This window comes from Hyposmocoma kahamanoa, unplaced genomic scaffold (assembly GCF_003589595.1).
Source record: "Hyposmocoma kahamanoa isolate Upper Pololo Valley unplaced genomic scaffold, ASM358959v1 62, whole genome shotgun sequence".
NCBI lineage: Eukaryota > Metazoa > Arthropoda > Insecta > Lepidoptera > Cosmopterigidae > Hyposmocoma > Hyposmocoma kahamanoa.
Window position 1 is genome coordinate 20950817 of NW_020653850.1, and position 17851 is coordinate 20968667.

A 17851-nucleotide genomic window follows, 5' to 3' on the forward strand; every position below is an offset into this window, starting at 1 on the left:
GTGGCCGTCCCGGAGAGTCACTTTATATTGTTTCCGGTTGTTCCGCTCTTGCTAACACTGAGTACTTGCACAGACACAACCAGGCAGCCAAAATATTGCACCAATAGCTCGCTCTCAAGTACGGACTAGTGCAACAGGGGTTGCCATATTACAAGTATTCACCGGAGCCAATACTCGAAGATGAACGCACCAAAATCTATTGGGATCGATCTATTATCACGGACAAGACTATTCTTGCGAATAAGCCTGATATTGTGATATTGGATCGATCGCAGTCGAGGGTATTTCTTGTGGACGTCACCATCCCGCATGACGAGAGTCTCGTGAAAGCTGAAACCGAGAAATGCCGGAAGTATCTCGACCTGGCGCACGAGATCACCGACATGTGGGATGTGGCCTCCACTGAAATAATCCCAATTGTTTTGTCCGCAAATGGGTTAATTCCAGTCAGCCTTTCTAACAGCTTGAGGCGGTTGGATTTCTGTGGCGTGTCGCTTCCAGCACAAATGCAGAAGGCCCCGTCCCCATCACCACGGCGCGGCGCCGCACCGTAGCACGGCGACGGCGTCGTGCCGTTGAACGGTGCCGTATCACGGTGTACCTGATTCTCAGTCGATATTTCACAGTTGGTGTGCTCGGACGTGCCTTGATATTATGAATCGCGAAAAAGTTATTCTCATGTTGTTGCTAAGGCGGCGAATGAAAAAAAAACAGAAAATAAGAAAGTGTTGGGTAAATCCATACATTTATACAATGAACCAAGACGGAGGTCATTTCAAAAGGAAATATGCAGCGCTGAAAATATGTGGGGATGCGAAATTTTTTGAATATTTTAGAATGACCATATCAAGTTTTGAAGAGTTACATTTCAAGATAGCACCTCGTTTACAAAAACAATATGTGTTCAGAAAACACGTTGATTCTATGGAGATGCTTGGTTTAACTATCAGGTAAGAAATAAAATAAACTAATCATAATCATAAATCAAAATATTTATTAATGTGTTGTACAATATGTGATTATACTAGATATGTAATTTAAGAAAAATCATATTCGGACTCCTGTGTGTTTGATAAGATATCGCTCAAATTATTCGATATGTCTTCAATGAATGGATTTGGTGAAGTCTGGTCATGGATGCTTGAAGATGATGGAATGCGAGATGTATGATATTGATTGTATTGATAGGTAGGTTGATTTAATTCTGTCAATATTTGCATTACACGACTTTGATAGGTCAATGTTTGTTGGTCGTCTAATTTTTCCAGAAACGGTAAAATTGACTTAAAAAATGATATATGTCTGTTGTCAACATTTTTCAATGTTTCTATAATTTGATTTTCAAAATCATCTTCACAGTGCTTTCTTTTTCGTGAAGTTGTAGCTGGTTGGTAACGTGACCTTGTAGTTTCACTTCTCTTTGAATCTTCAGACTCGTCTTCCAATATACTACTGTCAGTTAGATTAGGTGCGTTTTTTTTCAAAAACATCAGCTGTTTGTACAAATGGTATTCTTTAATTTTTGTTGCACCAGCACCAGATTTGTTTGCAGACTCTAGCTTTTTCGTGTATTTCATGAAATTGTCTTTGATATTTGTCCATTTTTTTACCACCTCATTTCCTGAAACAATAATTTTATATTAATATTCTCATGAATACCTACATTTAATTACCGTCGCCATTGGTTTTCTTTAGTTGTTAAGTAATCTAGAAAATTAATAAAAATATGTTAAGTTACTACGCAAAGATACTTTAAGGCTAGCATAACTTGGTATTTCTTGTAGTTACAGATTGGTAACCTATTAAAAGTTGCCCATTGATTTAAAAACTTGTAATTTTATGTATAGTATTTGCAATCCAGAAATGATTGTAGTAACCTCGTTCTAAAAAATAAGTAAGTACATTTTCTTCTTTCAGGTTTTTGGCAACTGGAAATTCATTTAGAGATATGGAATTCGCAGAATATCGAGGAAAAAGTACAATCGGCAGAATAGTGCGAGAAGTATGTCGTGCTTTATGGGACATTCTTTTATCTGAATGTATACCGCCAATAACTGAAGACCTAATGAAACAAATAGCGGAAGACTTTGACAAAAAAAACAATTTTCCAAATTGCATGGGGGCCTTAGACGGGAAGCACATTCGAATTTGCAGTCCCGCCCACAGTGGATCTCTTTTTTTTAACTATAAAGGTTATAATTCTATCGTGTTGCTGGCACTAGTCGATTCTAATTACAGATTTGTGTACGTCGATATAGGAGCGTATGGAAAAGAATGCGATTCGACAATTTTTCATAATACAAAACTGTACGAATTATTATTGCAAAACCGACTCCCCATACCAGCTCCAAGGCCTTTACCAGGCCTTCAAAAACCCGTTCCTTATGTCTTTATTGCAGATGAAGGCCTACCGTTACTCAGCAATCTAATACGCCCATACCCAGGGAAACATTTGAACATAGATCAAAGAGTTTTTAACTATCGTTTGAGTCGGGCCAGACGAAATGTTGAGTGTGCTTTTGGAATACTTGCAAATAAATGGCGGATATTTCATAGGCCTTTAAATGTAAAATATAATTTTGCAATAGATATTATCAAAACATGCTGTGTATTGCACAATTTTGTTGTATCTCGAGATGGAAGTAAAATGTCCGAAGAAATGTATATTGATGACTCTCTTTTGGACTTGCAATCAACTGTAGAAGAAGTTTCTTTACCAAATCCAGTGGATATAAGAAACGAATTTTCAAAATATTTTAATAGCGATGTCGGCGCGCTTAGTTGGCAACTAAGCAAAATATAACTCCAAACCAGTTAACCGGAGAGCAAGCGGTGTTCAGAAAGATAAGATATCGCTCAAATTATTCGATATGTCTGTGTAGTATAGTAAATATGACCATTGTACAATGTAAGTTGTGACTCTACAGATAGATACATTTACATACATGACATTAAAATTAAAATATATCTTCATGAGACCACGACGCAATCATGAAAACAAGATAAATAAATGTTAGTACTCACCCAGTTCAGTTTTTTCTTTTCTGCCCTTATCATCAAATGTTTCAAACAGGTTTCAAAACAAGATAAATAAATGTTAGCACTCACCTAGTTCAGTTTTTTCTTTTCTGTCCTTATCATCAAATGTTTCAAACAGGTTTCGGCAAACATCCTTCCACGCCTCTGTTTTTAGATTTTTGTCTTTAAAATTGTCAATTGTCTTATCCCAGAGCACTGGACGACTCTGCACTAACGATATAAAAAGGTCTATATCGATATTTTCCACCATTTTGTTTTATACACGTGCGCGCACGCCAGCTGTGAAATATCGACTGAGAATCAGGTACACCGTGACGGCACCGTGCTCCGGCACGGCGCCGCACCGTAGCACGGCGACGGCGCCGTGCCGTTGAACGGTGGCGGCGCCGCGCCGTGGTGATGGGGACGGGGCCGAAGGCGGTCCTGCTCGATACGGCACGTATTGTTTGCCGGTTCTTGGACCTGAGTCCCTGACCCCGGCCGACTGTGCCATTGCCGGGAAATACCGCCTCTCCCATTTAAAAATTCAAAATTAATCTTTTAGGCCTTGAGAGAGGCGAGAGTTTAAAATAAATATAATAATAATAATTCATTTATTTGTGAAAACACAGTTATATAAAAGCTGACATGTACAAAATACGTATAGTTTCACTGTGTGCGGCCAAACAGTAGGCATACAAATATTGACGGTATACATTCACTCGCATGCACTTCGACAGACTAAACAAGGTGTAACATGTTTCGTTTTTCAATAATATTACAAGCTTTCAAACGAAGTTGGTCATATCGTCTTGGCTTCAGAGTTCGTGTGAACAAGTGTGAGTGCATTCGACATACACGGCAGTTTCGTAGATATAAAGTGAAGGCACAGTCAGTAATCGAAGATCTTTAAAATATGGTTTGCAGCTACCTGCTCTCTTCAATCAACAAATTGCTCTGACACATCTTTTTTGTGCCTTAAGAACTGAGTCCACATTAGTTGCATTGCCCCAGAATATTATACCGTTTCTTAATATGGACGCAACATAACCATGGTATGCATGAAGAACCGAGTCTCTATCTACAACTTTGCATATGTAATGTATTTACAAACTTGCATAAGTGTCGAGTTTAGTGCAAATACTCTCTAATTGTGTTTTCCAGTTAATTTTGTCATCAATCTGTATACCTAGGAACTTTGTTATATTTGGGTCATTCCAGCGAAAATGACACCGCGGTCCAAAAAAATAAGTTACACAATTTGGATTGTATTTTGTTTGTTTACACGTCCAATAAATCAAATCATTAGAAATAAATGAGATTTTTCGGATATTGTACGATTATTGTATTTTTTTTCTTCATTAACGCTGTCGTCTATAGTGAAGCATTTTTTCTTGTAATGCTAACAACAATTTTCGCGGTTATTTGTACGTCTTTCTAAAAACGTTATTACTATCAAAGAAAATACAATTTCGTCGGTTAAAAGGTAAAACTCACTAATAGCCTAATTGGCCAAAGGGAGATAATTAAGATTTTGTATTTTTTCATTATGAAAAATCACTAAAGGACTGGTATGTATTAAAACATGAAGGACACCACAGACTTACTGAATTTTTCTTGTCATAGATGTTCTTCCCAATAAAGCAAAATTGAAAAAATCTAGTTTTTGAACAAAATGTCACTTAATGAGTTTTACCATTTAACCGACGATTTATAAATTTTAAAACAGTGGTAAGTCATTGCATGGAAATATATATGTGAGATATTAATAAAGTTTCAATAAATACTATTTTCAAGTCCCACCCGTCACAATGAAACATACATATTTTTATTTTAACCCATTGACTTGCAAATAAATGGACGACGGGTCTAATACAAAAACCACGAAAAAAATGTCCCAAGTCAACCTATTCGAAATTTAAATTGTAATGTCATCGCAGTATGGCGCTGTCAGTAGAACAAATGAAGACTAAAGCGAAGTGTCGCGCTCTGTATACGATTTTAGCGCCTTACAAGTGCGGACACTTTTTAGCGCGGACCCGACGTCCATATAATTGTAAGTCAATGTTTTAACCAATAAATATGCAATCCATTGGCATTAGCTCTTGTAAAAGTAACAATTATGCTAAGGGTCATTATTTTGGCTTAGTTGGTCACTGTGCACGTAAATAGGAATGTAAATATTGAGGTTTGAAAGTGTGTCCCACTCGTCACAGCGATGAGTGGGACACACTTTTTAACGTTTACACTTTGAAAAAATGTTTGTTTTTTCATGGATTCGAGTTTTTACGGTGTTTACTAGGTGTAACAGTTGCTTTAATTTCGGAGTTTAACATTTGATGTGTTAAATTGTGACGATTGGAACACCATTTTGTGACAGGTGGGACAAGTTACATTTGAATACATAGAATTTAAAAAATACACTGTTTATATGTAGATTCATCATTTGTTAGCAATTTTTTTATAATTCTTCTCATAATTAAGACATTATAACATGTAAAAAAAAGACAATTAAAAAATTACAACTTTTTGCGTGATGATTTTTAGTATCATGAAATTCATGAAATGTCTGTCTTCACTAGTTTTAACTATATATTCGAGCAAAACTTCTAAAATTCAATATATTTTCATATGATACACAAACTTCAAGGATGCGGCAGGATTTTTCAAATTTATTAATGCATTTTACAGGCGTAACTTTGATTTCATGTCATCATAGACAGTGCTTCAAGAAAAATAATAGGATTACCTTATCAGTTCTTTAATTCTGTTTTTTTTTATGCTAAAATGTCTTAATAAGACAAATATTATAAAATATTTGCTTACTAATGATGGATCTCATATTAAACAATGTAATTTTATTAATTCTGTGTATTCAACTGTAACTCGTTCCACTCGTCACAAAATCATGTCCCATATTAATTTCCTTAAAATTTATCAAAGTGATTAATTAAGTGTATATATAAATTAGACCTTTAACATTCAAGTTATCTCATATGAAAAACATGCTGAACTAAATATTAATAGTTTGTCTTGATCTTGGCAAAGAAGCCATCAACTCAAACAGGCGGGTGTCAAGAGTGTCCCACCCGTCACACTTAGAAAAGTAAACGTTTTGAGTATAAATAATGTCATAAATTTATGTAAATAAATAGTCGCAGTTGAATTGCATATCTGGCTTCATGATATTTTCATTAAGTCTAATTAACCAATGGTTAGGGAGAAATTAAATAAAGTTCAAGAAAAAAGGAGTCAAAATGTCCCACCCGTCACTTTTGAATGGCCCATTTGTGTCTCCGATGTGTGTCCCTTTGTACTCTACATGTACTATCTTACCATAATAGCTATTTTTCTCAACCTAAAATTCATGACTTTTGTTTTTTCTAAGAAAAAGTACTCACTCTGACTTCTTATCTATGTATATACATATATGTATATATATCAGATATATTAAATATTAGAAATAAATATTTATGTCAAAAAAAACATGCACCTATTCTCATGTGACAATAGGCTAGAAGATTTGCATCCACGTCAAAGATTTGCGTTGCCGCCCATAACTTTAGACAGAAATGGATAAAATCCGGGCAGGTGATTGGATTTCAACCTGCTGCCCATCTCTGAAACAACCTATGTGTATTAAAAATACGAAGAGGAGATAATATATTTTAAAGTTTTTAATTTTAATTCAATATAGATAGTGAAATCTCTGCCCTGGCAACTCTAAAAATGTAATTTTACTTCGTCTTCAAAAAAGACAGACTACAACATTTCATTATTTCAATGAGACCGAGAGTCTTCAATAATAAGCAGTTTCTTTGGAATTTCGCGGTTTTACAATAACCATCCAGAAATTACCCATACGATTTATCATTAATTTCTTTGAAAATTTCTGGTTGTAATACATAAAAATAACAGTAAACAAAAAATGTACTTACAGGCATTTGAAGAAGCTGTGAATAGGCTTTATTTATAGAGCTTACGGGGATACTGTACATTTTAACGTCGGTAATTAAACATAGTTTACAATATTTTAGATCCTCCATTATATTTCTGTTGATGTTTTTTTCTAAATTACACAGAAATAACAACAGGTCCACAACAAAACATTTTTTCAAGAATGAAATTGACATTAGCAGTGTCATTTACGTTTGCTGTTAATTGGACGGTTCTATTCTGTTCTGCCTTGTCATTTGTGCAAGAAACCGCGAACTGATCAATTAATTATGTCACTGCAGTCCAAATTTTTTATAAAATTCTAGCCCTTACATTTTTGTGAGTTTAGTACCTTGCCGTTACATCCTTGAAAGTGTAAACACAAAAGTTGCATTCCAATTGCATCACAATTGCAAAAGAGCAATTGGAATGGAATTTTTAATGACGACGCCCTGACTATTTTTCACAACGATATCTATGTGCGATTATTGATTTCTCATGGTGTATAGATGATGAATGGTTACTGATGCAACAGCACCAATGGGACCATAAAAAATAATTTTACTTAAAAAAAAACGAAAATTATGTCTCTGTTAACAAATATCTTTTAATAAAAAATGGTGCAATTGTATGCCAAAATAAAACAATAGAACAATAGATATCGTTGTATTATAAATAAATAAATAAATAACGCACACACTCAACATAGCCCCGCACTAGGGAAACCCTGTGTCGCGGGTGCCATGGACACACACATAGACAACCACAAATTACACCCAAACTCACGAGAGAAATAAATGTAAGCCATACAAACATTTCTCCCGGCCCGGGAATCGAACCTGGGACCTCTGCGTGGCAGTCCGGCATGGTAACCGTTCGGCCACGGAGGCAGTTAAAATTAGAACGTTTCCTTATCAAAATGAAAAGAAGGAAGCAATGGATCAAGTTACAAATATTTACTTAAGCCCATGGCCATCTCTGTTGGGTCAACGTAATTTGTAACATGGGTAAATTTTATGTATCAAAATGTGGAATACATTTTATATTGGCCTAGCAGGGATTTGATAAATTTCTGACGGGTCTCTCGTGAAGGTCGACAATTTTGTACCAGCATTTATGTCCTTGACAAATTCATCAGCAGGTAACTGCGGATACACTTTTCAAATAATCAGCCTGCAACATCGAATCGAAAGTTTGGATCATATGATTCTAGTCTAAAATCAATAGCCTGGCTACTGCAGTTATGTTTTTAACTATAAATGATGTTTGGAAGTATTAGCATAGATTATTTAATAGTTACTACGTAACAGATACAATTTCTCTCTCATACAAAACTCATAATACCTACGTTATTAGCCTATTCAAATTGATTATTGACATCAGGGAGAATAGGAGGGGCGAGAGGGCAGAGCCTTCCGGAACTCCGGCTCTTATGGGGTGAGGGGAGGAGAGTGCGCCTTCGACTTGATAGCGGAAAGAGCGATTCAACAAGAGTCTCAAGAATGATGTGCACGACACGATTAGGCAAACCGAGATTGTACAGCTTGTATAAAGTAAATCGTTGTACTAGACTTTATAGAAGGCCTTAGCCACATCGAAGCAGAGGGCGCCAGTGGGATAATTCGTTGATCACAACTTACTAAGTTAAATTCTTAGGAATTGGTAGCACATAGATTCGAAAATAAAGCGATTATAGTAAAAACAAAAGATTAACTTACCTTTCTTCGTCTTTCGGTAATGAAACAAAATTTAATTTATTGTCAGTTTTCCTACTTCTTCACCCATCCACTGAACAATAATTACGCGATGTCGACATTGCAGTGATTTTTTTTACGATATCCGCCGTATACCATTCAGATGTGCGTGCCCTTTGAGCCTTGTACCAACGTCGACACACTCAGTGGTAGACACCTATTGCGTAACCTTAAACGCATGACGGAGCCCTGGCAATATTCGGCAATATTGCAGGTCCACTAATTAAAACGTGGCTAAGTGACAAATGGTCAAATATCCGTTTTAAATAGCATAAGATAGAGACCAAAATTCTCTTTAAAAAAAGTTAAAATTAGTTAACGTGTCCGACTTCTCGGAACTTACCTACCTTAACGATGCACAGATGAAATATCATTAAACAATCTCAATATTCTGTAACTAGGTTATGGTTTTTCATGATAGCTCAAAAATTATTTTATCACTTACCCGCTTTTTAGTTAGCGCACGGCAGAATACCCCATTTACTTCGCCATTTACTTCCCATTTAGCGTCGGTAACGGCAGCTTTGAGCAAATGAATTTAACAAATTGTAAACAAGCAAATGTCGACAAAATTAAATTGTATTAACTGGATGACGAAATACTGTCATAGATTTCTCATAGATGGCGCTACGGCTAACAAGTCGTCATACAAAGATCCGACAACAAAGCACATTCGATGAAAATTTCGTGTAGTCCGCTGGTTCGTTCCGTGGCTTAGTTAGCATAGCGTCTGCCACGGTTTGCTAGGAGACGTCGCTCGGTCCGAATCCGGCCGGATCGAAGTATTTTTTTCTAAGTGTTCGATCTTTGTATTAAAATTGTAACAAGCTAGTGGAGTAATTTCACAAAATATACCAAGGTGGTGAAATATTCTGATACTCAATAAAAATTTAATTAAATTGATAGCTAATTAATTAACGTTGCAATAGGTCAGTTGTATCAGTATTCGATTATATAGATATTCTTAGCGAGTAATTAATCGGCGAAATTTAACACCTCAATCACAGCACAATATTTCTACCGCCAAGCGGTAGTGTGAGCATGTTGCGTTCCGATTTTAAAGGTAAGGGTGCTGATGAAATTATGTCTGAGGGTGACAGGGGCAGTGGCAGTATCCCTCAGATCTTTGCAATTAAAAACACTGAGTGGCACTGGAACTCACTGCAATACTCAAGTCTGAGTTAGGATTTGAGCAGACTTGAGTATGATTTCAAGCACTGGAAATACGACCCTAATGGCAAGAACTTGAGTATGATTTCTAGCGCTTTGAATCATACTCAAATCCTGACTTGAGCAGACTTGAGTATGATTTCAAGCACTGGAAATACTACCATAATGGCAAGGACTTGAGTGTGATTTTCAGTGCTCACTGCAATACTCAAGTCTTGACTTGAGTATTGAGTAGAGTTTTGGAATACGACCCTTACAGGATGGACAAAAATAAAGGAAAGGAGCTGCCTTATCTACGGAACAAACGTCCCTACCTAAACCAAAAATGTCCACCATAAATGGCGGATTTAGTGTTGTACCATAATCATACAGAAGTCAATATCGACTGTTGTTACTGTGTTTTATGTTTGTAAATTTGTGTAGTTTACTGTAATCAAAGTATGATTAATACTAGGCTATTATTACTACGCAAGTAATGAGCCGTTTTAATCAAAATTAAATGTAAACTTATTTACCAATAAATGTAACGATGGAATTGCATTATCATGTAATCTTGTTACATTCAAAGTTCTGTTTAAATTTGAGTGTAGCGAACAAACGAAGATGGTATTTGATCCAATGTTTATGTTCGACAGTCCTATAATTTCCTATCATTCTTTCTTTCTGTTTTCATTTGTAGGTAAACTTTAAAAATAATAAAATAGTAATAGTGAAATAATAAAAACCTCGTAGTGAATTGTTTCAATAACAGAATATCGATAATATGTCAGCTTACATGAACAACACTATCTCTCAAAATAATCGCTAACAATCATCAAAATATACTATTAACAAACAGGCAATCTAATCTAAATAAATCTAATCTAAAGTAACCAAAGCAAAATTCGGCAAGACATGAATAAACTACTTAAATGAGTCTAATTACATGAGATATTTCGTCTATTGTATGATTTATAGGCAGAAAAATAACACAGGTGTAATGTAACATTCGGTTGATTTCCGCTTTTTCAACTGCCGCACTCCTTAATGTTGCACCGACGCATTTTTATCAATACGTAATTGTTCTAACTGTCAATATTTTTGTCCATTTTATTACAATTCTTGCGAATAATTCAATAAAACATTCGGCCAAACATTGGTTTTGACATTTGATGTACTTCCCTTTAACAACCGGATACGGATGTCAAAGGGTACTCCAAAAATGGTAAAATGAGGACAGTTGGCATTTAAGATGACGTTACGTATTTTCGATTCCCGTGTTTGACATAAATCATTGTAGTGCTATCTCTTTTGGCTTACGACGGCACGCAGTAGTTAAACAAAGACAATAAAATGTTTATGTTTTCATCGTCTAAATGCATCATATACATAATTGTAGCGTCTGATTTAAATATGTCAATATAACATGTCATGTACTTTGGTTTTCATAGTCCAAGGTCAAAGTATGTTATATTTAGTTGTTTGAAAGGTTGCCGTTAGTTGAAAGGGCGCTTGTAAAAACTCAAAACCGAAAAAGTAATGTTTATAAAGGTTATAAAGAAAAATAAAATATCTACTTTTCTCTAGCGGTAACTTCATACCTTATCCACCTAGGAAAAAAGAAACAGTGATAGATCGGCCGTTTTTTAATAATCACGGCAGTATACATAACATTTTTTTTTAATGCCACATGCGCCTTTTCAACTAACTGCGGCAGGTAATATGTGGTGAATAGATACGAACAATTAATTTAAACATTTTATTTTATGAACACCGACCACAGATTAAACTGTGGGTTAACACCGACTCACACTTTCACAGAATCTACGATACACGGCATGATGAACATTGTGCTACACAAGATTACAAAAACAGAAATAGTATAAATAAATGTAATAGTCTTATAATAACAGTTTTTATACAACGTGCCTAAATTTCAAGTCCCGCCATTTGTTTCCTAAAGAAATTAATTCGGCAATGTGAATAATAATTTTATAAACAAAAATAAAACTCGTGTTTTAGAAATAAAGTTACTTAACTTAAAACCTTTAGTGGTCTACTCTTGCTTTTCTTTTTCTTGGTTAAAGTTACGTTTAAACGTTTAAAAAAATTAGCAGTTTTTTCCATCTCTACTCCGTACCGCTTAAAATGTTTGAATAGATACAAAAAGTTGTTTCTTCTTTCCCATCATGTCGTGACGACAGACAGTCGTGCAGTTTAATGTGTCGTGTCTTGTATATTTAAATGAACTTGTTAACATTAGTGTTCCACAACTTTTTGACGTTACGATGACCAGAACGACAGTCGTCCGACTGTAAATACAACGCCACTTTAAAAATGTGACTGCAGATAATCGCAGCTTCAAACGACTCTGTCGTGTAAACGACAAGGCAGCTGCCGTCAACTGATAAATTGTCGTCACGAGCTAGTGGTAACAGCTAGACACGACAGTCGTACAACGATAAAATAAACGTCCACGACACAGTCACGACAGATAGTCGTGATATGGGAACAGGCTAGACGCGACAATCGTCCAATGATAAATAAAACGCTACGACATAATGGGAGCGCGCCCTTACTGTCCATGACCGGGTTAACAAATCTTCAAATTTAAATACAACTACAGACGAAACAGCGACAAACGCATATAGTCAATTTGTGTCGTGACATGTAAATAGTTTTTATAGAAGCAGAAACAATATTTTAAAGTGTTATGCTCAAATGGCAATAAAAAAGTATACATATCCACAAAAGTCTAGGAATAAGTGAACTACTGCTATTTGGCTTTAGCGGTTGGCAATTGAGGAATTCATCGCATGCGCAGTTGGTCACATTAGCCACAAGTCGAGGTTCGGGACACTTGGCTGAGCGTCCGGAGCAGAATGACTCGTAGCTGCACTCCGTCGGCCTGCGACACGACTCCTTTTGAGCTTCGGGATAGAGCTGGCAAGTGTGCACGTCGCAGCATGGTCCTTCTGAAGGGCTAGAATGTGAAATTTGACCTGTGTCACATAACGGCTCTTTGTAATTGAATCCTAATGAAATCATTACAGAAGGGTCACAAAAGGGTCACCGTCAATGGGATTTAAATTTCATAGCCAACAAACTACTGGAAGTTGGAAAAACTTATAGAAATGTTAGGTTCGCACCCCACACACGTCTGGGGGTCTACTCTTGTTCTGTCTCCGGCATCTGTCCGAAACAATTACTGCCAAATAAGTAATACTCGGCCTATTAAAAGACAATGTCAAGTGTGAAGCTTCATTCGCATCATGCATTTTTTATTTTGGTCGAGTAGTAGTATGAAGCTTCATTCGCACCATGCGTTTTTTATTTTGGTCGAGTAGTAGTATGAAGCTTCATTCGCACCATGCGTCTTTTAATTTGGTCGAGTATTAGTATGAAGCTTCATTCGCACCATGCGTCTTTTAATTTAGTTGAGTAGTAGTATGAAACTTCATTCGCACCATGCGCCTTTTAATTTGGTCGAGTATTATTATGAAGCTTCATTCGCACCATGCATCTTTTAATTTGGTTGAGTAGTAGTATGAAGCTTCATTCGCACCATGCATCTTTTAATTTGGTTGAGTAGTAGTATGAAGCTTCATTCGCATCATGCGTCTTTCATTTGATCGAGTAGTAGTATGAAGCTTCGTTCGAATGCGGCCGGATCGAAGGAATTTTTTCTGAGTGTTCGATCTTCGTATTAATAATTACGACATTTCTTTTTCATCACACTTGCTCGTAACCGACTTTGCTTGCATATCAAGACACTGTTCTTGATATGCAAGCAAAGTCGGTCGTAATGTTTTAAAATACGCCCACGGGCTACTTCATTACATTATTTTACATTTAATTGCATTATACTTTTATATGTCAGCAAGCGAACCGATTTTCAGTAATGGTCCCATTTAAATTTAAAGAATACTCCACCTCTAAGGGTGACAAACTTGGGGAAGAATGACTTATGAGGTCGGTTTTTTTAGTACTCTGTGCTGATCTGTTAGAGGAGATTACCTGCATTGTGTATTTGCTCTCCTTGTGCATCCCTTTGCAGTGACATTCTTGTCAAGGTCTTCAGCGATGATTTCTCGGGGATAGCAGCATTGTTCTTTACACTCGGTGTCATTTAACCCTGTGGTTATGAAATAAATACATTTTTCACTTCTCATGCTCTTCAAGTTCGTATTTATGCTGGCTGCAGTTTTATGCACTTGAGCATCCACACCACACTAGAACTTCATAAAATAAAGTTATACTTTTTTTTTAAATCCGTGTTATATGTCTAATTGTTGTAATTTTACATTAAATTTTAATTAAATAATCGTTTCTTTGTAAAATTGCTGTTAAATTTCCTCGCAATCGAAGTGAAAAGCAGAGTAAAAAATTCGTTCATAAAACCCCTCGACTTAAGTATCCACCATCGCCTGCGGCTCGGATGGATATACTCGTCTCGGGTAAAGTGACGCGTTTTATGCACTTGTTGTGCAATCTACTATTAAAGCCTCGTTATGGTCTTATTACAAGGTAGTGAACGGAAGTATTAGAAGAAAATCCTTTGTGAAGACTGAGAAAATAATAAATAGAGAAAATAATGATAAAAATAAAGAACAAATATTGCCATTAATTTTAAAGGTATAAACAAAGAAAGTATACCGCAGTCACATTCTTCGCCGGGCTCGACGATATTATTGCCACAAAATGCTTCAGACGGTGGCAAAAGGCAGTTGTACTTTCTGTTCAATTGCAAATTATAAAGAACAAAAGTAATGTTTTTGATACTACACGGTGAGAAGAACTGATTTTGCCGATAATCAATTGTAGCCATTGGAGACAATAGGTCGATCCCTTCATCTCCTTTCTTACAAGGTTTTTCACTCACCTGTAACAAGTAGTAAAAACAACTTGAATTTATTTTTACTTTACTTGAATGATTTTCATGGTAATTTCTTTTTACTGAAAACAAAGTAACGCCAAATTTCAATTATGACATATCTACCACTATGCGTAGCGAAATCAGATTCAGAATCAGAGAGCGGATACGCGGTATTTTCACTATACACAACACACCTAAGCGGGTATCCGGAAATCAATTCTGCCCTGCTAAGCCGAAAGGGGCTATCTCTGAGGTACGCTTTTTTAGTTTTTTTTACACCATTCAATAGCTATAATAATTTCGCATCTAATGGTATAATAGAAATAGCGCTATCTAACTTAAAACATTCAAAAACCACAAAGAAGTATTTTTATGTCTCAATTTCTCCTTAAATTACTAATAGATTTGGCGGCTTTCATTATAATCAAATAGCGCTATCTCGCTAAATAGGTATAATTGTACAATTTATGGATAATTTAGATATGTGAAGAAATCTATTAGTCTTAGATACGTATAAATAAGTTTTAACATCTTCAAAAAGATTTATTATTGAAGGTGCGAAAATACAATTTACGAAAAGTCGATTTTATTTTATAGATGTAATTCCACGATTTGAGGTCGGTTTTTTTATTCGCGACAACAGTAGCGAATAACGCTCATATCTAAACAGATCTTTATATCGGATCTGTTCATTAGGAAACACTCTGTTAATAATTATCCCAGTGTTCTATACCGAAAACTGACAGAAAATATGACCAAAAATGTATGTGTAAAGGACGTTAGATAGATCATTCACTCAGCATTACTGAGCACTGTCGATAGGTAGAAATTCTTATATAATAGATTTACGTGAGGTTAACATTAAAGGTGTTCTGACATGTGTCTGAAAGTCGCCTAAACTAACTGGCTAAAAAGTCGTTGAAAACCAAATATAAAGATCTAACAACAAGCAATGACAAGCATATAGAAAAATTCGTGAGGTCCGATGGTTCGTTCCGTAGCTTAGTTGGCATAGCGTCTGCCACGGTTTGCTAGAAGACGACGGTTCGAATCCGGCCGGATCGAAGAATTTTTGTCTAAGTGTTCAGTCTTTGTATTAATAATTATAACAAACTAGTGGAGTAATTTCACAAAAAATAATTGAATATCAATTCAATAAAAATTGAACTGTCGCACATACTAACCTCAGCGCCGAAACTTCTTCCTAATTCTCGAGTAAAAACTAACTTGCTAACGTCTGAAGGAACTTCAGCGTCTTTATTTAAAAATGTAATGACGCCAACGTTCAGCGATTTTTTTGTATAATCTGTGGTAAGATCGCCCCTATTGTAGAACCAATATATCACACAAGCTGAACTTGGACTTCCATCAATCTCCGTGGCATACGCCTTGCCTGGAAAAAAAAGAACATTGACAGGAATATTATAGAATAGCATTTAATCTAACGTCTCTCTCATTCATGAACAGCTACTGAAAACCTTCAGTTGCTATCATATCGTGTTTGTTTCATTGTCTGGTTCGTGTGCCGTAAGTACATTGGGTCACGTTTTTATGCGCCTGACGCTTTGAGAATAGCAAACGTACAGAAGACAACTTTAGTTATAAGTTTTAGAGACGCTTCTTTGCCTGTATACACGCTAGCTTTGTCAAAACTTCATGAATTGCCCAACAATATCGCTGTTTCTTGCAGAAAAGGTAAAAGTAAAAAAATATGAGTTACATCGTCCTGTGTGACAAAGTGTACGTTTTTTGCTATCGCCAAACACCAATACCGCCCTTACAGAGCGTTCATACCTATTATGGAAAAATATGCTGTATGTAATATACTGACAAAATAGTTGGTAGTTAGATGTTTTACAAGTAGCTAAATCAGAAGTCGGTCGGTATAATTATACTCTACATTATACACTTACCAAGAACGCCTTTGAAATCTCTGTAAGTAAAAACGTAAGAGAGGCAGTAATCAGTATGGTTTCTTAATGAATATATTTTCAAATATTCATCCATGCTCATGTCTTCTGCGCATAACGGATTTTCCTTTCCGTTATGGTTCGAAAAGCAATCATCGAAATTAATCTGGAATAATTAAAAAAATGGATGTTGGACAATTAGAACTTTGTACTTATGTATATAATAATTATATAATACATATCAAGTTTATCTTTTTCCATATACAGAGCTATTGTAGGTAGAATATCTACTAATAACCTCCCATGACTATATTACTAAATCACAAACAACAACTTTTCCATGACTTTTCAAGACATTCACAAATAAACTTAAGTTTTTTGTGCTGTCTGATACTTTATAACTGGAAAAAGGAGGTTCTCAATTAGACTGTATTTTTTTTTACATATTATGTTACGCGACAACGGCATTTGTGAACCGATTTCGATGATTCTTTTTTTGGTGGACGGAGGGTATCTCAATATTGGTCCCATTTAAATTTGAACAAAATATTCCACCTCTAAAGGTGGCAAACTAGGAGATGAATTCGAATTCGAATTGTTTCGCGCACTTTCCTGTAACCGATATCAATAAAACTTGGTACATAGATGTAATTCCACAAACAGAGATTATTAGATATGTAATTGGTAGTTAAAACCTGTTCTTTTAGTCACCGGCACGCAGTTATCACCGTTTGAAACGATCTATTTGAATATTTTTATTTTTGTACGAAAGTAAAGGCAAATTAATTAAAAGGTTACATTTTTTTTTTGTTCATTAAAATTATTAAAGGTTGTTTATTAACAACAATAATAACGCACACACTCTTAGTCCCGCACTAAGGAAACCATGTATCGCGGGTACCAAGGGCCATTGACGCACACATAGACAACCACAAATTACACCCAAACTCACGAGAGGAATAAATGTAGGCCATACAAATATTTCTCACGGCCTGGGTACGGGAGAAATACCAAAAATCGGATACTTTTTGGACATTCGAAAAAAACACTAATATAATATTTAAAAATTTATTTTTATTGCAGTCGTAGTCATTCATCATCATCTATCTAAAGACTTTACATTATAAAATGAATTAAACTTATATCGGTGTTCATTTATTTTTTATATAATTACTTTGTTTTAATTAGAAAAATCAACGATGTTTTCA

The 17851-nt window shown here is 35.6% G+C and overlaps 2 protein-coding genes across 3 annotated transcripts; one reads left to right on the forward strand and one right to left on the reverse strand.

The window, feature by feature from the left end:
• Nucleotides 1-604: 604 nt before the first annotated feature.
• On the forward strand, nt 605-3019 carry LOC113229697 (protein ALP1-like). Of its 2 annotated transcripts, XM_026463382.1 has the most exons (3): nt 605-950; nt 1918-2002; nt 2400-3019. In XM_026463382.1, the coding sequence occupies exons 1-3, from the start codon at nt 655-657 to the stop codon at nt 2427-2429; spliced, it is 411 nt and encodes a 136-aa protein (XP_026319167.1). In that variant the 5' UTR covers nt 605-654; the 3' UTR covers nt 2430-3019. The 2 variants fall into 2 exon arrangements, with proteins under 2 accessions (XP_026319167.1, XP_026319166.1); XM_026463381.1 differs by having other exon boundaries at nt 1918-3019.
• An 8655-nt stretch (nt 3020-11674) lies between these two features.
• LOC113229661 (disintegrin and metalloproteinase domain-containing protein 10-like) lies at nt 11675-16798 on the reverse strand. The gene is made up of 5 exons (XM_026463330.1): nt 16647-16798; nt 15918-16126; nt 14514-14739; nt 13875-13992; nt 11675-12840 (listed from the first exon to the last, which is right to left on the reverse strand). The coding sequence occupies exons 1-5, from the start codon at nt 16744-16746 to the stop codon at nt 12561-12563; spliced, it is 933 nt and encodes a 310-aa protein (XP_026319115.1). The 5' UTR covers nt 16747-16798; the 3' UTR covers nt 11675-12560.
• Between the last annotated feature and the right edge of the window lie 1053 nt (nt 16799-17851).

Coding starts and splice junctions, on each gene's coding strand:
- LOC113229697 (XM_026463381.1), top strand. CDS start 655: ATGAATCGCGAAAAAGTTATTCTCATGTTGTTGCTAAGGCGGCGAATG. Junction 951..1,917: donor ATGCTTGGTTTAACTATCAG/GTAAGAAATAAA, acceptor TTCTTCTTTCAG/GTTTTTGGCAACTGGAAATT.
- LOC113229661 (XM_026463330.1), bottom strand. CDS start 16,746: ATGAGCATGGATGAATATTTGAAAATATATTCATTAAGAAACCATACT. Junction 14,740..15,917: donor GAAGAAGTTTCGGCGCTGAG/GTTAGTATGTGC, acceptor TACTTGTTACAG/GTGAGTGAAAAACCTTGTAA. Junction 13,993..14,513: donor CGGCGAAGAATGTGACTGCG/GTATACTTTCTT, acceptor TCATAACCACAG/GGTTAAATGACACCGAGTGT.